Raw genomic sequence first — 24,762 nt, 5'->3', positions numbered from 1 at the left:
AAGAGGGTTGGGAGAAGACTTATGCAATGAACAAAACCAGACAGCAGTGTTCTCCGGTATGGAGATCACAAGTAGCTGCCAATGACACCTGAAAATAGTAATAACTTAATTGTCATATACCAAAATTAATAAATGAAAATTTAAAGTTAACAAACTTCACTTACCCAAGTAGATAAGGGAAAAAATATATCTCCTTCCCCATTCCAAATTAGGTGGTGATGTATGTTTGGATATCATCAAATTTATTTCTTTCATGAGTCACAGAGGGGTCAATGAACCCATATACATCGTTGAACCCCTTCTTGTTACTAACATCAAACATATACCTAAAATGAAGAAATAATCTGATATAAGTAACTTGATAAAAAATAATTATATAAAAAAGTTTTCATAAACTTACATCATCTACAGCTGAATGAGTGTAATATTAATTTCTTCTCTCCCCGACGCAAGCTCCCTAACATCTTGATGATGCGAGTACAATGGGATCTGAGCTTCTCTTCCAAATGTAGTAGAATCCCAGTGTACATTCATCGGCGCATCTGAAATGATTTTAGCAAGCTTGTCTAACGCACCAAGAGGGTCGTCCTCAGATAAATGAGTCTTCTTCGGTGTAGGACTTCCCTCTTGACCTATCTGCTGTTACATGAAAAAATGGTTATGTTATAACGTCAATTAGAAATAAATATTAAAATTGAGAAGTATATAGTACGAGTGTTTACCGGGGGATCAAATACATCATCAACCAAATGTCTAGGTCAGGCGACAAAGGACTTAAATGCCTCTTCCACAGTGAAGAACTCATCTGTAGGCACAAGAAGAACAACATTTGGTAGGACAACTTCATTCACCCTGACCTTGACCTCATCTTCTGCAAGTTGTACACCATGCACTACAGTGGCTGTCTCATAACTGTACCACGAGAGATAAAAATATCAATGATATATTTTTATTTAAAAATAATTATTATGATTGTTTTGTATATTGCTTTTTTATGACATAATTTTGAATTCTTGTTATATAATTTATCTTTTAATTCTTCATAAAATTTTTTAAGTAAAAAGTAATAAATAAATAAATAAAATATGACTTTAAGTATATTAAAAAATACGCCTAATGAAAAAATCAATACTCTTTTAATTTTTCTATCGTTGATCAAAATTAATATAAAATATGTTTTTGCTACTAATAAAAAAAAGATTTAATTAACTTTTTTAAATTATATTTACAATAAAAATACTATTATTTAATAAAATTAATGATAACAACACGATTCAAAAATGTATTAAAAACAAAAAATAAGAAATAATAATATTTACATTAAATTGTAATATATTAAATATTAAAATAATTTTAATATAAGTGATTTAATGTTTTATTTTATTATTTAAAAAATTATAATAGGTATAATTTGTGTATGTTTTGTGAAATATAAATTTTATCTTGAGTTTAGTTTGTAATTTTTTATTTAATTTGTTTTCTAGTAAAATTTTATGTACAAATGATTCATAAACTTTGAAGTATAAGCATAATTAAGATATCAAAATTCATAATATCTAATACAATTCTAAGAAGAAAAGTAATAAAATAAAATAAGAAATTAGAATTTAAAAATGCGTTTATACATTGTGAAGTTATATTAAATGACGGTTAAAAAATATTAAATATGAATTGATCACAATCACGTGTTTAAAATAAAATAAAAAAATCTTATATTTTAATTAAATGGTATGTAAAGTAAAGTGTTTATTAATGAATTTAATATTTCACATATTATATATATGTGTGTGTTGTGTGTGTTCATAACATCCATATGTAATTTATGGACGTGTATATCATAAATATTAATAACTTTCATTATAAAAGATGCATAACAATACATGAATACATTGTTACAAGCATTCGTCACTTGAACTACTTTATCTCTCTTAAACCACCATAAACTAAACCTTCCATAAACACACTAAAATTCCACCCAACAATCCATAGATACAAGGTTCTTTGTTTTCTAACATTTTCTTTGGGATTCTCAGAGCCCAATGGAAAATATCCACCTTTTTCCAAACTTCAACAAATACTCACTTAAAAAAAAATTGTCAACGTTACAAAGGAGATTCTCACATGAAAGGAAAAAGGGAGAGAGAAAGTTTATTTGAGTGGAATTATTGTGTCTACCAAAGAGAATTTGGGTTGGGAATTAAAGAGAAAAAAAAAATAAAATAAGTCACAATGGATCAAGGTTTTGCAAGAAAAAAATTGGTAATATTAATGGGAGACAAAAAAAAGTAGTATAAAAAGGACTGCTATAGTGGAAGAATTTAGGAAGAATATCTTAAGGTTGTATTGTAAGTAAAGTAAGAAGGGTTTATCAAACATGCATTACTTTCTATTCTATTGAGTCCTGACTCCGTGCTTCTAATAATATTTTTCTTTTGCTTATTAAACAAAATGACCATTCTATGCTCTTTGAAAATTGAAACTGAGTCAAATTAAGTAAATGCATTAAAAAAGCAATTTAATGTTTTGGTTTTCTTTTAACTTTGTATTTTCGTTTTTTGCCTTTTTATCATTGTTTGCAATTTTAGTCTTTAAATTTTAGAAAACGTAAAATTTTAGTTTAATAATCATTTTTTTATGTGTTTATCTTATTTCATCTTAATATGAATCATAAATATAATATCTCAGTTTAAGGTATCACCGTTAAATAATCTAATAATATATATATATATATATATATATATATATATATATATATATATATATATATATATATATATATATATATATAATAATTAAAATATATAAAAGAATTTAGGCTTAACTATTATAACTCCTTCAAGAAATTTGCAAAACTATCTCTCGTTGTGTTTTCTTTATTATGTTTTTTGTTTTTACTTTCTTTTCCATCTTTTATGAAAACTTTATCCAATGTCCGTTACGAAAATAAAAAATGTAACATGTTACTTTTAATAGTATTTAACTACCATATAAATCATCACACATTAATAAGAAATAATCAACTCAAAGAAATATATATATATAACACATACATACAAAGATTTTATACCATTCAGAGGTGACATCACAATGAAATAAAAGGTGTAATTGAAATCTTTCAAAAACTGTTATAAAAAGAAACTAATATCTTACTTTATGTTTCAGCACCATCTATCATATACCTAACCAACATTCTCGTTTATTTATACCATTAAGAAAATTATTACAAACAAAAATAAAACGATAAGTTAATGTTCTTTATTCCATGCTCCTCTTACCACATATCTCACTTATTCTTACTTGATTAATAGATTTTTAACATTATATAATGTTTTGTTTTCTTATTTATATCCAATGTAAAGCTTAGACTCACACTTTGAATTCTAATACGTATTAGTGGCGTGTTGGACACCGGTTCAATATTTCAAAGACAATGAACATTTTGTGTCCGACAAGCACTATCATTTATGAACGAGATCAAAGTAAATGAATAATATTTAAATACATGAAAAAAATATAATACTAAACATTTTATAAGAGAGTTCTTATACAACATAGATTTCATAAGTAGTTAAAATAAACGTAGTTGTAAATACAATATGAAAAAAAGAATAACGTACCAAATCTTTATTTATTGATTCTTATAACTCAATTCATCTTGGATAAAACGTATATCAATCATTAACAAAAAAAAATCAATCAATCTATTATAAATTCAATATTTTAGTGCTGTCAAGATGGGTTGAAACCCGTGAGCCAACCCGGCTCACCACGGGTTTGAGCCGGGTTGGATTGGAGAAAAATGCAAAATTTTTTATGCAAGCCAATTTTGACCCGGCTCACATGGATTGAACTCGTGGTGGGTCGGGTTAGCTCAAATTAAATTAATTATTCAAAACGCACAACCTGCGTTTTGGGCTGCTATTTTTCCGAAAGTTCCCCTCTACAAATAAAACCCTAAGATGTTTCAAGAGAGCATGATACTGTGGATTTATCCATTAAGGACTCTAATTTAATAGATGGATAATATTATAGATTGGATAATTCAAGAATGTATCATTTGTTTTATCTTGTTTTTAGACCTATCTACAAGCATGACAGTTTTATCTTATGCTATATATTTTTGTTAACGGCTATATGTAGTTTCTTGGTCAAACGGTTGTGTATGTTTCATTAAACTAAATTGGCAAAATTTCATGCTTGATAGCTTAGAATATATATAACAATATATTTCTTTTGTTTCATTTTCTTTTATATCAACTGGTCCAATTATTACTATTTCAATTTGATCGATCAAAGTAACATGTTATAACTATTTCAGAAGAAGAGGTGAAAAAAAAATTAATTAAGTGAGCCAATGAACCAATCCGTTTAACCCACCAACTCGTGGTGAGTCGAGTCGGGTTTGAATTTTTTCGGCTTGCTAATAAATGAGTCGGGTTGGGTTAACTCACTAAATGACACCTGATGGGTCGGACCAGGTTACCTGTTTTGACAGCTCTATAATATTTGTTATTCTTTTCCAAAAATTAATTGTTTATATATTTAAAGATCGATTGTTTTAAAAAAATATATAATTTAGTTTTATTTCAAATTATTGTAATCCAATTTAATGAAAGGTTTATGTACACTCACAAACACATACTTTGCACGCGCACACACCTACACGTGCACAGTCACAAAGAAGCTTTTGTCATGGATAGAAATCGTATACAAGAAATAAAAATGACACACATTCAAAATTCAACAACTTATAGTAAAGGATTAAAAAAAACCTTTTCCTTTTTGTATAATTTTTGTAATTTAATAGTTGCCCAAATTGTACCTCTTTTGATAGTTGATCATTATTCCTCGCATGTGCATCCCAGGAGAATCTTTTAACAGGTATGCAAAATTTGGATCATACATAATTCCACATTATATATTTAATAGTTGCCCAAATTATAAGTGACTTTTTCATTGCATTAGGCATTTTATTCTTAACAAACATACAAAAGGTCACAACAATAATATTAATATATTTTACATATTTTAATATACAATTACGAGACAATAAAAATTATATATACCTTTTTCAACTGAAATAGAGTTACGATCTTCTGAATAATCTCACTATTTGAGGAAGTTTTCATCATTGAACCACATTTATTTCTTAATTTCATTTTAACCTTAAATTCCAATGTTCATCCATCAATCTTCATATTGACTTTAATTGCAGTAGCAATAGTTACACAACATATTTCCTATCAAAATTAACCAAAAACACCATGTGAATCCTAGTTAGATATCCTTTGCATATATATATATATATATATATATATATATATATATATATATATATATATATATATATATATATATATATATATATTTTTTTTTTTTTTTTCATATCAACATTTTTTAGGCTTGTAACATAAATCTTTCTGGTTTACTATATGTTGATAAATTACCTACTTGACTTGGATGTTGAATCTCACTCGATTTATTTGAAGACGCTGTACAATTGAAGTAATTGTTAACTTAACTTGATAGGATAAGAACTTCAAGTATTTAATTATATATAAGGGTTAAACGTGTAAAAACTAAATAGATATTTGATAAAAAAAAATATATGGATGATTTTTCTTTCATTTCTTCCATCTCTGGTATGTCATCATTCATTAACAAATTTTTTCTTCGTTTCTTCAATATAGATTTACTTGAAGGAGGTTAAGTGTTTTTGCTTGAGTTAAAATAATGACTATCATCTAAGATTTTTGTTCATGGTTTTAATTACTGAAACTTTGGGCCATAACTATCCCACAACATACAACTAATTATACCATAAGTACATATTAACAAGTATATAATCAAAACAATTCAATAACAAAGACTCAATCATATAAATATAAATCAATGTACTCACCTTTGATTTATGACATTAACAACAATATTCCGTGAATGTGACTTTGTTCTATCATTGTCACCACTCAAATTTTATCTAAACATAATAGCATAATAATTACTTAGTATACTATTTTTAAAAAGCATGTGCTTAGACGGTAAATAAGCACATACCAAATAACAGTTTAGGAGAATACTTTTTCATTCTTTATTTTCGTAATGCTTGTAAAGGTGTATATTTTGAAAGACACATTGAAAATTGATTGAGTTTTCATAATAGTTGCACTAATAAACAATAATAATATCCAATAGTTTCGTTATTTCTTTAAGATTTTAAAATTATGCACGACTTAAGTGTTACTCTCTACAACTTATCCTCCCACAAGGCTAAATCTCCCATTTTAATCATAACAAATATCATGTCACTCTACAAATCACACGTATATAATAAGTACATGCAAAATTGACTAATGATAACTTTTTTTTCATATCACATGAAACATGTTTTGAAATATGAATGGTATACATTTCTTGGTCTATCAAAATCATCATAATATGCTTATAGCAATTGGGATTTTCAACAAACCACACATCAATGATTCTAAGACCAAGTTTCTCTTGGAAATTCAAGTGTGAGTCTAAGTCTCACATTGGATATAAATGAAAAAGTAGAGCAGTATATAAAGGTGAAAGACCCATTAACTCATTGCCTTAAGGTTTTGGGTAAAGAGTGATGTCAATCCCTTATATAATTTATTTATATACTTGGTGAATCCAAGTTGAGTTTAAGTCACACATTGAATATAAATGAGAAAGTAAATCAAACAGTTTCAACATCTCCCTCTTACCATCAATATTTTTTTTGATATCAAACTTCTTGATTGTGTTGTACAATGTATATGAGTCTAACAAAAATACACAAATGAGATAAATAAACACTTCTCAATTTCTATCCAAATTTAATTTAAGAAAATAAATAATAGGCAAATATAAGTAACATGTAATATAAAAAAAAAAAAAAACAATGAAATGGAGCAACCAACATATTATGACAAGTTAGACATATTCAGAAATCAAATTAAACTTCAAAAATCACAATTACCAAGTTAAGGTACATAATAACGCAAGTAGTCAGTAAATGCAAGAATTTAACAAACAAATAAAATGCTATGTTAACTTAAATAAAACTGTAGATTAAATAAAGTCTAACGGTAACCATACAGACATGTTTTGAGACACTAACCTGCAGAGTAAAGCAACTAAAGTTGACCGTGACAATAAACACATTGCGAAACATGTTTTCTTATATAAAATGAAAACAAAATTTAATTTATGTCACAATCCTAACAACAGAAACACTAAATTATGTTAAAAAATAACAGGAGTTTTTTTTAACCTGCAATAAAAACAATGAAACAAATTACCTCACGCGTTAAGGTTATTCAATAACCACATATAAAATCATAAGAAAATGAAGCGGTAATATGCAAAAAATGAGAAACTTAAATAATAAAAATAACAATAATGATAAAAATAATCTCTATTCTTACTAGGGCAAACTTATTCTACAAAGTTATATTCTCTTCACGACTTCACGACTTCACGACTTCACGACTTCACGACTTCACCACTACCAGGTGTCTTTTCATCAAGTCTCCTTTTCCTATCATCAAATAGGAAGGCCTGTACAAAAACTCAAATCAACCATTGGTAAACATTTTTGGTCAAATGTGTGTTAAATGTAAAAGTAAAATTAAACTATTATTAAAATAATATTTATAGACTGATTGATTATGAACTTTCATTTGAATGTGTCGCACTTACGAGTTTATTAGTTTGAAGGCCCAATGATAAATTCGCTTGTTTTTGGCTAAGTCACATGAGACTTTGAATGCTTTCAACATGCATTTGGAGATGACGATAGGTGTTATCCTATCTTTGGTCTCCCACCCATGGTCTATGAAATATCTAAGGATTTTCAAGTTTGTTGGGAATCCAAGTATGAGTCTAAGTCTCATATTGAATAAAAATGAAAAAGTAGAACAGTATATAAAGGTGAAAGACCCATTAATCCATTGTCTTAAGGTTTTGAGTAAAAGAACGGTGTCAATCCCTTATATAGTTGGAGAAGACTTAGACATGAATTCGTATACACATATGATATACTTCCAGAAACCTTTTAGAATGGTACCAAAAACATAAAGTATTTCGAGTCTTGAGCCATATGTAATACAATCTGTCCATAAAGTATTAAAATTTTAGAATATAAGCACATGTAAATATAAATAACTTAAAAGACATAAATATATCCAAAAATTTTGACATATAGATTAATAAGCAACTTAAAATAAAATATAAACATATTATAAAACCTATTTTCGATACAAAATTACGACAACAACATTAAGTTGAGCTTAAGGGTTTTAAAAAAAAAACACATGCAATATAGAAAACTCAAAGCATTTTAAACAGAAGTAATATGTTAATATAAATAAACAAGTTAAAATAAAATGTAGACTTAGTATGAAAATAATCCATGTACAAAATAAAGAACATGAAGTTTATTTCTCTTTCTTCTATTTGTATGTTTTTAACATGTTACAAACTGACAAAAACATGTTCTCTTGTGTAAAAAATACGATTTAAAATATTTTACCATAATTTCAATAAAACAATTATTTTTTTTTATCATCCAACAATTTATAAATTAGTTTAAATAAAAAAATTGTATTTCAAAATTAAACTAATGTAACATTAATCGAAATTAAAAATAAACGACTTTTTGTCAAAAAGTAAAATAATTATTTGTCAAATATACTAATTTACATAAAATAGCCTATTGAAATTAAAAAATAAAGTACTTTTGAAAATTTTAAATGAAAACCACATAATAAAAATAATAATAATAATGATAATAGCATATATTTTTCTTAAAAATACAATTTTTATTTATATAATAAAATTTATATCATTTTATTACTCTATATTTGTTGATTGATTTATACAGAATATTTCTAATCGACGAACTAATTAATGGTTAAGAGTTATGAATATTTTCTCTTACTTTAACATGGTAATTCTTATACACATATATTATGGATAGTTTTGAAAGAACTTTTTTATTTTTTTCACTGCATTCCTATAAAAGGCGATAAGATAGAACGTTTGAATAAGATGAGAGTTAGGGTGTAGGAGAAAGGAAAATAAAAATCAGTTGGCGTGACAGCGAGCAGAACAGACGAGGGAATGGAGCAGGAAGAGCATGAAGTATACGGTGCAGACATTCCCGACGAGGAGGTTGACATGGACGCCGACGCCGACCAACAAGACGACCAACTTCCCTCCAATCACACAACCAAGGTCAGCTAGGGTTCGCAGTTAGGTTACGCTGTTTTTCTTTTTTCTCTCTTTCTCCGAAAAGTTGCATCAAGTATTTTCGTCAAATTCTCAGGAATTGGAGGATATGAGGAAGAGGCTGAAGGAGATCGAGGAAGAAGCTAGCGCGCTTCGCGAAATGCAGGCCAAGGTTGAAAAAGAGATGGGAGCTGTTCAAGGTAGGTTTCTTTGTTTTATTCTTTCAGATCTCTCTGATTTTTAGCGCTATTTTTGTGTCTTGACTTCAATTTTTGTATTGTTTGTGGTATTTCGTTTAAAGATTCGTCTGGTCCATCTGCAACTCAAGCTGAAAAGGAAGAAGTGGATGCTCGGTCAATCTATGTTGGTAATGTGAGGGTTTATCTTTTTTGTTCTTCCGCTTTTTTCATTTATACGTTGCTTTTTAATCACTTCGAACACTGTATTTCTTTGTTGGTTTGGCTGTTTGTTGGTCTGTGCTCTTCCATGTTGATGCTCGCTAGTTGTTGGTCCTTTGTTCCAGTGCTTTGATAACTTTAGGGTTTTTAAGGACTTTTGTTTTTTTTTTCGTTGCTAACGAATTCACCTTGTTGATCAAATTCTTTGACATTTGTCTTGTTGATGACGGATTATGAAATTTGGATCTATGAGGTATGGTGATGATAAATGTTGCTTAAGTTGTAGCAGCTTTCCTGCCGCATACTGATAAAAATTTGCGCAGCTTGTTGTCAAATGATGGCAAATTCATGGGGTTGTTTTAACCCATCACAGAAGTCACGGGAGACATATCAATGCATCTGGATCTTAAGGGAAACATATCAGCTATAGTCCTAAAAAATTTCTCAGGATCTCGGTTCTTAATCTAATTTTAGTCTGTAGTAAAGGAAAGAAAATAATAAGCGGAGACCAGTAACTGCACGTTGTGCTGTTTTTTCTTCTTGAAATGCAGGTTATACATTCCTGGATATTAATTGTCTCTTTTAGAAGGTGTGTAAATGGCGATCTAGATCCTTTGTATAAAGGCTTAACATAATCTTGTAATTTCAGTAAATAGTATATTGAGACAAGGATTCATCACCTGCCTCTCTTTTTCTCTCTTTGGATAGTCCCTGCTAAAAGTGAACCACTGTGATAATGGTTGTTAAACTTGAGTTTTGACTGGTAGTATTGCACAAATTTACTAGCTCATTCCCCCAAATTGAGCTAACACAGATGCAAAATCATTTTCAAGTAAGCTTGAGTAAAATCACGTGGATTGTATAGGTTTGCACTAGCTGCAAATTGGAGGACCAGTTGTGTGAGTCCATCAAGGTTCTCTTTTCAGACCAAATGACCATCTTAACTATTTTGAGGAATGAATGAAACTGAACGTGAATGTTTAAAGGCACGGTTCTCTGCTTCATTGCTGTTAAATAGCTGTTATATTGCTATTGTGTTGCAGAATTTCTCAGATTAATGACTGTAATTCAGTCTGCTGTTGTTTCTGTGATAGATGTCTTGGTTGCAGCATGCACCTTATATGCTTTTTCCGTCTGTGGGGCGAATTCTTGGCCTACTGAACTTTTTAGTTAATATTAGGCCATTTTTTGTGCATTTTATTTTTATCTGAATTTTGATCCCAGATTTAAAATACTAGTCAAATTCACTTTCCTCTAAATTTTCAATGAGTACTTAGTCAATTGACATTGCATCTTACTTATTCCCGGCTTGAAGACATGCTAGGGCATGTTGTTCACTTTTGGGTTGTGTGAAGCTCTTCACCCAAGTGCATTATGGTTCATCCATTGTAATTTCCAAGACTTTGTTAATTCCTGTTCCCAAAGCTTGATTCTGTGAATCTATTCAGTGAGTCCATTAATCCAACTACATGCCTTTTTGTTCTCTGTTACCAATGTGTGATATTATGCTCTCGGCCTCTCTCTACTGAGTTTTCTCTATTCTTGGTTATGAAAAAACTGATAAATTTGGTTTTCTGGTTGGACAAAGCATAGTATTTCGAACTTGTAATAGTATTTATAATTATCCCATCTCTTTGCTCTATAGACATGCTGTTAAATCTTTAAATAAATATTTTTTTCAATCCTACTTCTTTGTAGAAGTATAATGTTTTGAGCGCAGGTGTTCAATGTTTATCATTTAGATTTTTTGGCTTTCATGCCAATGACCAGCTGAATTAATGAAATTGATTTCGTCCAAAATTCCATTCATACCGGACTAATATTTTTAGTGATATCAGGTTATACTAACTAGCAAAATAATTGGTATAATTAAGTTATTATTGGCTTTATATATTAGAAATTTTGATGAAAACGAATTAGATTGAAACACTGGGAGTTTGAGTTATTTACAGGAAGGAAAAATGTAATGTAACCTTTAGAAAGTGGACTTTAAGCTTAATTTGTCTTTAACAAAATCGACTTGTTAGATTAAGTTTGCTCTCACTTATTTACTCTAATTTGATCATATCTTTGATTAATGTGGGGTCGTCAATATACACCTTCATGTTGATGACTGGATATCCCAAATGCAGAACTAGGTATTTGTGGACAGTTTGATAGTGGTCTAACGGCAGGTGATACTAGGACATGATATGATAGTATATTATAAAGTGAAGTTTAAATCTAATTCAACCTCATAAAATCACAAAATCGGATTTGTGTGAGGCTTGCATCCTCTTATATATTATAGTTTGACTATATATCTATCTATCTATCTATCTATCTGATGGATGTGAAGTCTTTAATACTAACAAAAAAGAAACAAACAGGAAAAGGTGCAGAAGACATGGTTAACTTAATAATAACCATACCAGAGTACTTATAGTGTGATATAATGTAGAGTCATGAGGCACAGCCTTTTCATGAATGGAGTGCATCACGTTTTTGTTGAGCAGCAATAGCTGCATGAATATGGGCAAATCCTGACCATGCAGCCGCTATGGTTAACAGACCGTTAGTCCTTTTTTTGCAACCAACATTACATTGGTTTGAGTGGAACTGGACCTGAATTTTCTAAGTGATGTTTTGGGTTCGAGTCCTCCAATGAAATAAACATGGTTCGAAGAGTTATTCCATTAAAGCTGGCTAACTAGATTTTTTGGCAGAGATTAATTATTTGTTAAACTTGTTAATATTTTTTCATATAATGTGGAAACAACTAAAATATCCATGTTTTCTCATCATTTTGTTTGATCATACTTAATATTTCTTTGGAACTTTTTGAAATTTCATACTGTTTTCTTCATCAGAGTGAAAAATGGGTTCAAAACCCTTAAGTCCTTAAAAAATGGTTCAATATGCGACTGCTCTGTTCCGCGAACTACTTCTCTTTCGCTGATGACTCATTTTCCAGCAAAGCTTTTGCTTTTTACTTTTGGAAGACCCTTGACTGTATGAAGTTTGTTCCTTCTAGCAGACTATATTCATAGTCCATAAATGTTTGTTTTGCCATCATTTGGTTGATTGTACTTCAGGTTTCTTTAGAATTGTTTTGAAATTTCATAATTTTTTCTGCATCATGTAGAAGAATGATTTCAAAACCCTTTAGTATTCAAAGAATTATGCAGTAGGTCATCAATAATCTCTGATAAATGACTCATTTTCCAGACTTTGTGTTTCTGAGACCCTTAACTTTGTCAATTCCACTTCTTCTCCTAGTATCTCTATCCATAGTTTATACATGCATGTGCTTCCCCCTTCTATTTTCTCTAATATCTCTTCCATGATTCACATCAAACTTCAAACTATAAAGATAATGAGAAGCATTGAACTGAAACCTTGTGTTTCTGTGACATGAGTGGCTTATTTATATTGACAAAAAGAAATCAATACAATAAATATTAGGATATTTGATTTCCTCTAATAGTAAATATACGATCCTAAAATATTATACATTTTATCTCGATATTTCTTATTATAAAGATATTATCCTTATTTCTATAGTTATAACACTTTTCCCCAAGCTAGGACATTTAAGTCGTCCTCAGCTTGCCTCAACTGTGATTGATCCTTGGTCCTTTTAGAGATTTAGTGAATGTCTGCCAACTACATACTAGAATTGACAATTCTAGTAGTGATATCTTCAAACATCATGGGTATCTCTATATCACTCATTAGGGCCATGCAAACCGGCCAATCAGGTCACCCATCTAGTGCCTACCGATGCGTATACATGTATATAGCAATATATCTAGGATCCACCACCCACGAAGAGTCACCCAAGAAGGACATATGTCATGCATCTCAACTTTAATCATATATCTATCCAGAGAATATATAATTAATCTCACCTTTTATACATCATATCATCAATAAAACATGTATAGAAGCATACACCAAATATGCAAACATCAAGCCTGACATAACGTCACACTTGAGCAACCTTAGCAACATACACAAAGCATTAACCATTTTGATTGAGCAAAGGTCTAACCGATTGAGCGAAGTGCAATTTGAGAGCAGCACCCTCCCAAAGCTATCCTTGCTCCAATGGTCGTCTTATCACTTAAGTGTCCATAGCTTGAGTGTTGCAGCTAATGCTTGAATGACATTCATATGTTGAAACATCATCCAACCATTTCCAGAAGGCCATTCACTGTCTTGTAATGTTTGAGTGGCCAACCAATGCTTGAGGACCAAGGCTATGTGTCATGTAGTACTTTATTCTATGACATGTGTACTTTGCCTCATGCCACACGTAAGCATTGAAAAACAATGCTTGAGCCACATGCCACATCGCACAAGTGTCTAGCCTAATGCTTGAGCGATGATCTTTCAGAGAAGAGAAAGTTGTCTTCTACAAGCCCTCACTTTAGCTATATACCATGATGCTTGAATGACCAACCCATCACTTGAGGAACTTAAGGCTGTTAGTCCAATTAATGTACAATGCTTGGCCTCGCCCAAGTGAGAACATGTTGCTGTAGTGATACTTTGCCTGAGAGCAACCCAGACCCAAATTTCACGTGAATTCCTTAATGCAGAGGGAATGTAGTGTGAGGAGTTTTAGAAGACTTAGATGTCAGAATGGACTAAGAAATAACTGTATAACTTTTATTTATGGATGTCACGTCTAATTCATTATAAAATCTAACATTAAAATATTACTGTGTTTTACAATATATTCCTTTTCATACAACAATAGTATTGTCAATGTCAGAAGTGGGTGAACCACAAGTATAATGCATGTGAGTAGTATAAATTTAATATGTATAATATTATCTTCAGTTTAACAGCCATATCTACCTTGTTACAGTGTTGTTGAAGTCAGCCACTATTCATAATTTACAACTCTATGCTTATGACCCTCGTAGCTGAAATGTGATGACCCTAGACATCTCTGAAAAATTAGACCCTTTCCTAGAAAGTTTTAAGGCTGCAAGATTTGGTGAAACCTATATTGTGTAGATTCACTGAAATACTTAAGTAAATTAAAAAAAAAAAACAAATTTATGCATCTTCTTAAGGCTGCAAGACCTATCATTTGCAATTATTATGGAAATCTTATGAATTATAACGGGACCTATTATTGATTATTCAGACCAACCTCATACGGACTTCATGTTGATGCTAATCTTAAAACTTAATCCATTTTCTACTTTTCACAAAATGACATTAATGTATTTGGTAACCTGAATGTGATAGGACTAGTGCTTCTTATGGTCACTTGTCTACCGCATGTTTAACTTTTCTGTTGGATGCTTTTAATTTAATTATAATCTTATATAGCTTTAATAGTGTTTTACTTTTTTTGTCTGGTTTCAAAATTATGTTTCAGGTTGACTATGCATGTACGCCTGAAGAAGTCCAGCAGCATTTTCAGTCCTGTGGAACTGTGAACAGGGTTACCATACTGACAGACAAATTTGGTCAACCAAAAGGGTTTGCTTATGTAGAATTTGTGGAGATTGATGCAGTTCAGAATGCTCTCCTGTTAAATGAATCAGAATTGCATGGTCGACAACTAAAGGTCTTCTTCACCATCAATTAATCTTTGTAAATTCAAATTAATCATTCCCTGTTTCTTTGGCTATACTTGAAATCTGTTTTTCCCTTCAGGTCTCAGCCAAGCGTACAAACGTTCCTGGAATGAAGCAGTATTATGGCAGAAGGCCTACTGGTTTCCGATCTAGGAGGCCTTTCATGCCTGCTCCATTCTTTCCACCGTATAGTTATGGGTAAGCAATTATTAAAAACTGGATAAAATGAATAATTTATCTTTGATCCATTTTCTCTTTCCCGTCTATGTTTTGTGAATTTTGATGACTTAGTAAAAAGTTTTTTCATTTAAATGGTGCCTTATTTCTGTTGTTTCAAAGTAACGAATATATTTGCTTGTAGGTGTTAGGCTATAGGAACCTCATGTTCAATATGCAATCCTAACAGCAAAGCAAATGCTTCGTTTATCTATTTGTTTTTTATTCTTATGGGCACATATACATACGTACACAGAAACATATAAGAAAGTAATACAATTTTTTTAGACTTTTTTTAATTCTATTAGTCTTTTTTTTAGACTTTTTTAACGGGCCCTACCCACATGTTGGGGCAAATTATAATTATTGTGATTCTTTCTCAACATTAACTTACGTATTTCTTACACGAAAGGATGTAAATCCAATTTAAAACTACATAGATTTAAGTTCCATATTAGTGAGCTTTACTACTCAGTACTAGAGTTTGAATACTGCCGACAGCACTTTGGCCAGGATAATGCCATCAGATGCTAAGTGGGGACTAGCTCTGCACCCAAAAGACGTAGCAATACCATGTGAGAGAACACCGCACTCCCAACCCACTGAAAAAAAAACGAAGAAAACCATAGATGCACGCAACACGTTATTGAGTCAAATCTGTTCTCACAATTAGAGGAGAATAAATCATATCATCAAGTGAGAATAGATATCACTTGATTTGAACTCGATAATGTGAAAAGGTTTAATTTAATGACAATGTATGTTTTGATTTCTCTGATCTGTAACTCTTTCTGATTTTTGGATAGAATGCTATTCTTTGTTCCCCGGACCTTGTATAATTTATTATTTTTTTCCTGCAGAAGGGTTCCAAGGTATAGAAGACCCACACGATACAGGCCATACTAGTGCACATTCACAGTTTGATAGGTGATCACATTTATTTATGAGAGCAGGCGTTGTTAATTTGCCATTGTAATAATTTTCGTTGGTGAAGCAAGAACATAAAGCTTCCTTTTCACAGAAGTTTGATGCCCTCGCCAGTTAACGCTGTAGAATGTATGATGCGGATAGTTTGATCACTTCATTACCCCTGTTGAATGTTAAAGCTGTAGAATTTGGCACTCAAGGGATGAAGGCAAATTTCTGTAGTTTATTAGATTGAACATCAAAATTAGATTTAGTGATGTTGGATTTTTGGAAGACTTGATGTTAATTGTGTTGGAATTGGTTATAGCTAGCTTTAAGTATGTGTGCTGTTGCGTGAAATATCCTTATCATGAAATTGAGTTATTAGAAAACGATATTGTTTATGAACTTTCATACGTTGTGCCCTTCTAATGCGTTTGGTTATTGTCGTGATGCAACAGTTTTAAGCTTTCTAATGATCGTCAAATCAGAATATAGCGATCAAAAATTAATTTAACAATAGTTTTGAAAGTCTTTTTCTTTTTTGTTGAGAAACTAAGGATGGGTTCGGGATAATTGCAGAAAGGTGACTTTAAGGTAATTTATTTTGTTTGGACATAAATTTGTTTTTTATACATGATAAAAATGTGTAGTTGTGAAAAGAAAAAAGGAACTGTTAAAAATATTTATGAACGATGATCTTTTAATTCATCAAATGTTATCTAAAGAAAACCTTTCGTAAAATTGTAACAGATGTTTCGAACATTCAGCATATTTTATAAAAGATTATTTCAATTTAAATCAATTGAAAACAATATAGACCTATCCAACAGGTCTTTCTTACACATTTCAAAATAAATGGATGATCTGAGAATATATCTAGTTGTAGAAAGTTGAATACTTCTCCATTTCATCAGTGATAGCATCTAGATGGACCATTTAAAATGTTTGAGAACTGAAAAGTTTTTTAATTTTTATTCCGGTAAAAAACTGTAACCAAATAATTTGTTTCTAATTCGTGCGTCACGTCGTTAAGTTAATCGTATTTACACAATATATCAGTACAGTTTAATAACGAAGTTACAATACAAAATTTAGCAGTGTCAAATTGAAACATCTTCAATTAAAAAGCCCCTTCTTTAGAAGTTTGAAGATTATTGAAACCTAAATATTCTTTTACTTATTATTTAATATTTGATGTTTGAAGGATAAAAATATTCATAATTTTTCAGCAATATTCACCCCCTAATAACATCTCACACATTGTGAGCAATTCTAATTCAGGTACACTCATCTGTTTTCCGTTCCTTAGTTGATTTCGGGAACAGAGTCTCTAGTCGTGATATTTGAGGCGACAATGTTTGCTCAATAAAATAATAAGCCCCTAAAACTTTATGTTCTGTTAAAGAATTGTAATGCTTCACAATAATTAATGTACAACAATCTTCAAAAAATGTCATTGTGAAAACAGCTGGACCCTGTTAACATAGCAAGAAGATGCAGGATCTTGGAGGCAACTACAAAATGCATCCTCATCCTTAGGAAATGACAAAGGCAGAGGATGGTCAGGAATGACGCCAACCTACATGGAAATGGTGGGTATTAGTAGGGGGAAACCATTTTAAGAGGTGTAAAATCAAGGGCAAACCTTGTCAATATCTGTATGTGCAGGTGTCTCATAGCGAGCAACTGTAACAACTAATCCAGAGCCATCTGAGAGCTCAAAAACTGATTGGATCTTCCTGCAATGTGTATAGCTCACATTAGGAAAATGACATAAAATTTAGTTTGTCGGGTTTGAGTTTAACCAAAAGTAGGTACCCTTTTCCATATGTTGGCTCTCCAAACAATATGGCCCGTTTATTGTCTTTCAATGCACCAGCTAATATTTCGCTGGCACTTGCAGTTCCCTTGTTTACCTGAAACAGGCACCAGATATTTAATTACTCTTAACTATACAAATGAGTGAATAACAAATTGGAATTCTGGAGGAATGAACCATGAACACAATAAACAAATTGTTTAGGTAACAATTACGTAATAACTGCATTATGTTTACTCCCTACTTTGACATCTTCATAACGTTTATAAACCTAGCTGACATCAGGTAGAACAACTCCCTAAATATTCCCATGACTGGAAAACAATAATCAAGCCATACTTCACAGTGTAGTCTACAAATAATCCTGACAACTATTTGCCATCCTCAAAATTCAAACCACTCACATCCCTAAAATTCCTACATTATCTCGATCTCGTTCTTTTCTAAAAAGATCCTTAAACTTGTACATTAAATTCTGACAAGATGCAGTCTCAACTTGTACAAAGCACATGTAAGTACAACACAAGCTCTTTGAGTATTTAAGCAACAGGTAGGAACCGTCCAACGTCTCAATTATGGAGGAATCAAGCCTAATGCATGGAAAACTAGTGTACAATATAGATGCATATTGTTAATGATAGAGTTTCAGATGTTGTGCATACTATGTTACAGGAAAAAAAAAATGCAAACAAAACTTAGATAGTTTGAAAAGTTATCTGTCGACCACAATGACATGAGAGAATATTTTAATTGTGATGTAATGAGTCAATGGAATTCTCAAACACCCCAACTAATTATTAGCGTTGCATCTCTGTTCAATGCCACTTGACTCTCTTGAAAGCTCCTTCTCATGCCAGACACAACTAGACCTCAGTACTTGCAAGGTCTGTAAAATCATGTTTAAGAAACTTGCCCATGAAAACCTACGAGACCACAAGAACTATGATATCTCTCTACTATTCATTTTGGCCAACTCTTTACTCGATACTGATGCAACAGAGGAAAGACATACCAGTACAGCCAGGGGTTCTGATGTTGCCAGTGCACTACTTCCATCTGTATCAAGTATATCTCGAACACCACGACTATCACAAATATACACAATTACTCCTTTGTCCAACCTGGTTGATAATATCCATTAGAACTTATCTTTTTTAACTAGAACTCAAAGCTGAACGCAAGATAGTTACGTAAAAGAAAATTTTAAGATAATGCTGGAGGGTGTCTGGATTATTGATAATTTAAAGAATTTCACAACCTATTTTAGTTAGGCAAATAATTTTAAATATTACGAGGTGTTTCTGATAATATTGTTTGAACACTTCTGATCTATAAAAGATAAGAATGATGGAGTGACCTATACAGACATGGAAAGCCTATAACCCGTAGCATCAAGCATATTTTCAAGTGCCACCAAAGAAAAATGATACATAATATAAGGTGTAAATTTGTCAATAGTTGATAATCCTATCTTACCAAATTTTGGCAGTCTCAATTCCTTCTGGGAAAAGACCACCACTGCAACAAATAAAAGGCTTCAGAAAGCTAGTGATTGAAAGTACATAATGGGAAATGTTCATTGCCGAATCACCTATTATCTCTTAGGTCCAAAACAAATGCATTAACATTATCGCTCCTTAATGTATTGATTGCTTCTTTGATAGCACCTGCAGGGAGGCACATCCACCAGAAAGAAAGGAAAAGTAAGATACAGAAACCTTTTTCATCATCAAAGAAAAAAAGAACCAATTATCAATATATTCAATAATGTAAATCATACTTAATCTAAATTGAAAGTGAAGTACAATGCAACTTTATAAGATATCAAACATAAACACAGATAGGATGATGAAAAGCATGCATAGAATGCTCAAGACTAGTTTTGGATATCTTCACATTTATTGCTTCACTTCAGTTCAGTGATGTATACTCCATAAAACAGTGAAAATTCTTATTGATCTTAATTTATGAAAAAAAAAAGTAAATGGTTGAACTGCATATTCCTGAAGGAGAGGAGTACAAATGGTTCACTAGAGACACTTTGTAGCTCTTACCCAGACCAAACTGCTGAGCGTAGTAAGAACTATGCCTTGAAATATTAGGTTCAAACAAATGTCACATGAATAAAGCATATATTAGTTAAAAATGATCCTTTTCCATAGCAGTAAAGAAGCAAGACAAATCGTGCTTAACCCTCCAATTGGTACTTACTTGAAGCCTTTTGATTAAAAGATGTTAGTTTGATATAACCAACTGTCGGGGGATCATTTCCTGAAGCAGGTAGCTTGCACAGTTTTGACTTCACTGGATTCACAGAAACTTTCTCACGCCTGATATGCAGATACTCTGGCGTTAGTTTTTTAATTAGAAATAATTGAAATTTTGGAAGAAAAAGTAAACATTATTTAAGCTTACCACCAGGTACGATACTACAGCTAAAACAGAAAAAAATTTAGGAGGGCTGACAACGGTAACAAAAAAGAGTTAACAATATAAATGTGGCTAATCGTAATAAAGCATTATCAAACTACAAGCCTTCTAAATCATCACAAAAAACAAAAATATGCTCAAAGGCCTACACTTCGAATTTACTTCTGTTTGGAAATGAAACTAACGTTAATTCCAGGTGTTTTATGTCCAAACCACTCCGAATAGTCAAAGCTATAGAGGTTCCTTCCGGTCCCCTGCAATTAATTTTAAAAGGTAAGGCAATCAATTGATAATTTCAAGGCAAATAATGAAAGCTTAAATTTGCATTTTTGTTTCAATCAAGTAACTAAAACCTTACAACTGGCTCTCATATTAGAGTAACAATAAAAAGACAGACAATGAATGAGGGTCAATCTTGTAAAATTAAGATGGCAGTCAGCAGATAAAAAACAGAATACAATATTTATAGTTATATCAACATGGTGCTACAATTTTAACTTGTTGGAAAAGTTTTAAGAACTAAATGCAGTCCTATTTCTCAGTCTTTCTGCACAATATTCACGATAATTTTTTTAATCTTTTTATGCCCCCTCCCATTTGTGGAGGAAAATATTTATTTGAAGGCATAAGTGAAATGTAGAAGAAAAACCCACTGTAAGCGCTCAGCTGCATCATATAGCCCCATGTTTTCTGTGCTTGTATCATCAATTTCCAGAATAACATCTCCAGATGAGACACCAGCTCTATATGCAGGACCTCCTGGAGAAGCTGAAATGACAACAAGTCCACCAGTTTGCACATCAGTCTTTGATGGGTAGCCTATTGATATCCCCACTCCTGTTAAAGCGCCTTGAGTTCCAGACTGCCTTCAATAAAACATTAGTGCTAGAGATTAATGTGTAGGGAAGCATATATTCTGCTAGGTTGGTCAAACGTATTATGCAATATGCAGCCAGGACAGTGAGTAAAATAAGTAAAAGGAAAACTTAAAACGAGAGAATTCTACCCTCAAACTTCTAAGCTTTTCAGGCTCCAAAAATCTGGTGAATGGATCATCCAATGTGGCAAGCATCTTTTTTATTGCCTTATCTGTGTTCAAATGCAATGACATCAATTTGAGGTAAACTGGTGCTACAACGAATGGTGCAATCGTACTAGATTTGAGATATATTATCATAACCATGTATGCAACTTATTAAGAAACAGTGCAACCTTCGTTTATTGAAGATAGAAATCAACATTCAATGGTTAACAAAAATTTCCACAGTTATGTTGATCCATCTGGACAATGAAGGCAAGTCAATAAGTTACCAATTGCGTAATTTTAGTCATTATTCACTCATGTTTGATCCTTCAATTTTACAAGAAATATAAGTTGTTTATCATAATTCACGTATAAGTGGCTTATCTACAATTAGTTCTCAGCATTCAAGAAAATTTTAGTGGCATTATTTTTCATCACTGTGTCCTGAGAACCATTTATTGGAATCAATGGTTAAGCATTCTACCAGTCTTTCTGTTACTTTGTTGGATATATGTGTATAAATTAGAGTTACAAACCTAATTTGCAGACACCAATTAATACAATTTACTGAATTTAGTAATGTAGGAATCAAAACTTGAGGGAGAAAATCAGAAAACATAGATACACATTGTAGGCACTTACAAGAATATAACCTACCAGAGGAGAGAAAACCAGGAACTTGAGTAAAATTCAAGATGAATGTATTTAATATCCATGTTATATAAAACTTCAATTACTCTACTCTGGGTCTAGTTCAAATAAACATCTCATTAAGAACTTACGAGAAAAAAAAATAGGGAGGTGAATTAAACTTCTCCTATAATTTAAAATCAAGTTTCACACCTCATGTTCTGGAAAAGTTAAATCAAGTTTGCAAGATTCCTAGACCTTGGAAAAGAAGGAGATGGAGACCAAGAAGGATATGGAAGGACGTTGTGAAGAGAGATTTCTTCGTATATACTATCCTTGAAGCCTTGATCTTTAACAATAATGAATGACATCATGTGAACCATGTAGTTGACCCTTACCTAATGAGATAAAACTTTATTGTTGCTGCTGTTGTAATGGACTAGTTTGATTTATTAAATTTTCTTATTTTCTTCTCTTATAAGTGTTTATCAATTAGTATCCAAACTGGAACCTAATCAAATTAGGTCTACTTATCTTCAAAACCCAGAATCAATAAAGTGATTGTGTTCATGATGCTATCAGAGCAAAAGTAATTCTGAGCAGTTTACTTGGAGGTTAAATCATCAGATATCAAGTGCATTTCAAAACATGATGTTTATAGATAAGTATAATTTGTATAACTTGAAAACATTTTCAATCAAATTTTCATTGTCTGAGCTAAAATTTCGCCCAAATTTAATTAAAACCTCGTACTACTTATAAAGTAGACACAAAGTTATTCGAAGAAAAGTTAATAACAGGCAAGCATGGCTGATTTCCTATCTCGAAAACAGAAAATTTACCATCACAGAATGTTGTTACTATGCAGCAAGTTGAAAAAATATGAAAAAAGGTTGAGAATGAAAGCTATACATGTTTCTTCTCGATTGTTCATTGGTTCATTGCGAAGTGCATCTTCTCTATACCTAAACCAACTTTGTCCATTAAAACTTTTATCAATATACGCTCGGTCAATTGTTCTCCACGCCTCCAGAAAGAGAAGATTCTCTTCAGACAGCCCCCCTAGAAGAAAGAACCAAAAAAGAAAAATACAAGGTTAAGACAAAACTAAAAAAATTCTATAAAAAACTCACTGTCCAGATATGTTTTGAATTTGAACCGTAGCTCAAAATCAAGGTGACTCACATGATGGCTCAGTAGAAGCCAGAGAAACAGACGTGACCAACATCACTCCAGTAACCAGCCGCACAAATAGAATAGAAGCACGCTGTCTTATGTTTTCTGAACAATCCTTCAGTCTCAGAAGACTATTATATTTCGTCCTTTTGGCAAAGAAACCCCAACTTGATGGAAAATAGCTACACTGAGGATAACAGATGCTGCTTATCCGTGACACAACTCCAACTGAAAATTCTCTTCCAGAATCCCTATTTCTATAACCAACACATTTATTCCTGCTATGTGCCAACGGAAACCGAGATTCCAAAACCCTTAATGAAAAACATTTCCATTGTGACACCTGCAGACAGTACAAATTACAATTCATTATGTACTTGTATTACTCAAATCAAAATAATCATGTCCTCTCATTGATCATATATCTATAAATTGGCTTATTACAGAGACAAATAAGTAAAGGGTAACATTAAAAAACAATTTTTTTATTCTCAGAAACCAAACAGAATGTGGGAATGAAACAGGGAAATGGATTAGAAAAAGTGGTGAAAGTGATGAGAAGATAAGGGAACAGTGAGAAATAGAAAGAGAACCTTAGGAATAGAGATAGCAGGAAAAGGCGTATTATGACAGCAACGAAGAGAAGAAGAAGCATTCACAGAGCTTGCAACAAATTCCATGGAAGACAGAAGGGTGGGTGCCACACCTCTGGTTCAGCCCTACACTTTTTCTTCCTTACATTATCGTTCATTTTGAAATTAAGAAAAAAAAATATATTAAAAATAAACAATTCCTTTTAATAAACAAATTATCCCTTTCTTTAACAGATCTTATTAATTTTATTACTGGAGATGATAATAATAATAATAAAAATATCGTTCGATAAACACGTAGTAACATTTATATCTGAAGCATCTTATATTCATAAAGAAATGACAATTTCTATTGTGAGTTTTTTTATACATATTTTTCTTATAAAAATAAGTAAATTTTAACTTTTTATGTGTTTGTTAAATATGTTTACTTTAGAAATATGTACTTGTTAATAAATAAGTCTTATTTAAAAAATAAAACTATTTTAAAAATTACTTAGTGTAAAAACACTTATTTTAAGTTAATCAAACTAGCTATTTATGGTAAAATGAACAAATAAAAATTGTAGCTTTCCCAAATTCTACTAAATTGTAATAATTTTCTCTATTAATTGTAATAGTTAAAGGGATGTGATCATTTCAGCTGAAAGCAACATTTTGAAATAGTTTCCTTTATTAATTAAAATTACAAGTTATAAATTATTTTTTGAAAGTGACAATTGCATAACTTTTTTTTTCATCCATACTGTTTACA

General features: G+C 31.3%; 2 protein-coding genes across 2 annotated transcripts; one reads left to right on the top strand and one right to left on the bottom strand.

Annotated features, from left to right (window-relative positions):
- The first annotated feature begins 9,044 nt into the window (after positions 1-9,044).
- PABN1 (polyadenylate-binding protein 1) lies at positions 9,045-16,747 on the top strand. The gene is made up of 6 exons (XM_047312760.2): positions 9,045-9,240; positions 9,332-9,434; positions 9,536-9,606; positions 15,010-15,201; positions 15,291-15,409; positions 16,288-16,747. Exons 1-6 carry the CDS (start codon positions 9,127-9,129, stop codon positions 16,331-16,333), a joined length of 645 nt encoding a protein of 214 aa, XP_047168716.1. The 5' UTR covers positions 9,045-9,126; the 3' UTR covers positions 16,334-16,747.
- A 740-nt stretch (positions 16,748-17,487) lies between these two features.
- On the bottom strand, positions 17,488-24,167 carry LOC124837439 (Peptidase S41 family protein). Its single transcript, XM_047312799.2, has 13 exons — positions 24,009-24,167; positions 23,425-23,758; positions 23,152-23,301; positions 21,592-21,674; positions 21,239-21,447; positions 20,771-20,839; positions 20,367-20,485; positions 19,747-19,822; positions 19,632-19,673; positions 19,168-19,276; positions 18,155-18,252; positions 17,982-18,075; positions 17,488-17,915 (listed from the first exon to the last, which is right to left on the bottom strand). Exons 1-13 carry the CDS (start codon positions 24,093-24,095, stop codon positions 17,790-17,792), a joined length of 1,596 nt encoding a protein of 531 aa, XP_047168755.2. The 5' UTR covers positions 24,096-24,167; the 3' UTR covers positions 17,488-17,789.
- Between the last annotated feature and the right edge of the window lie 595 nt (positions 24,168-24,762).

The sequence above is a fragment of the Vigna umbellata genome, chromosome 8 (assembly GCF_029865625.1).
Source record: "Vigna umbellata cultivar VRB3 chromosome 8, Vumbellata_1.0, whole genome shotgun sequence".
Taxonomy (NCBI): domain Eukaryota; kingdom Viridiplantae; phylum Streptophyta; class Magnoliopsida; order Fabales; family Fabaceae; genus Vigna; species Vigna umbellata.
This window is presented reverse-complemented; position numbering and strand designations above follow the sequence as displayed.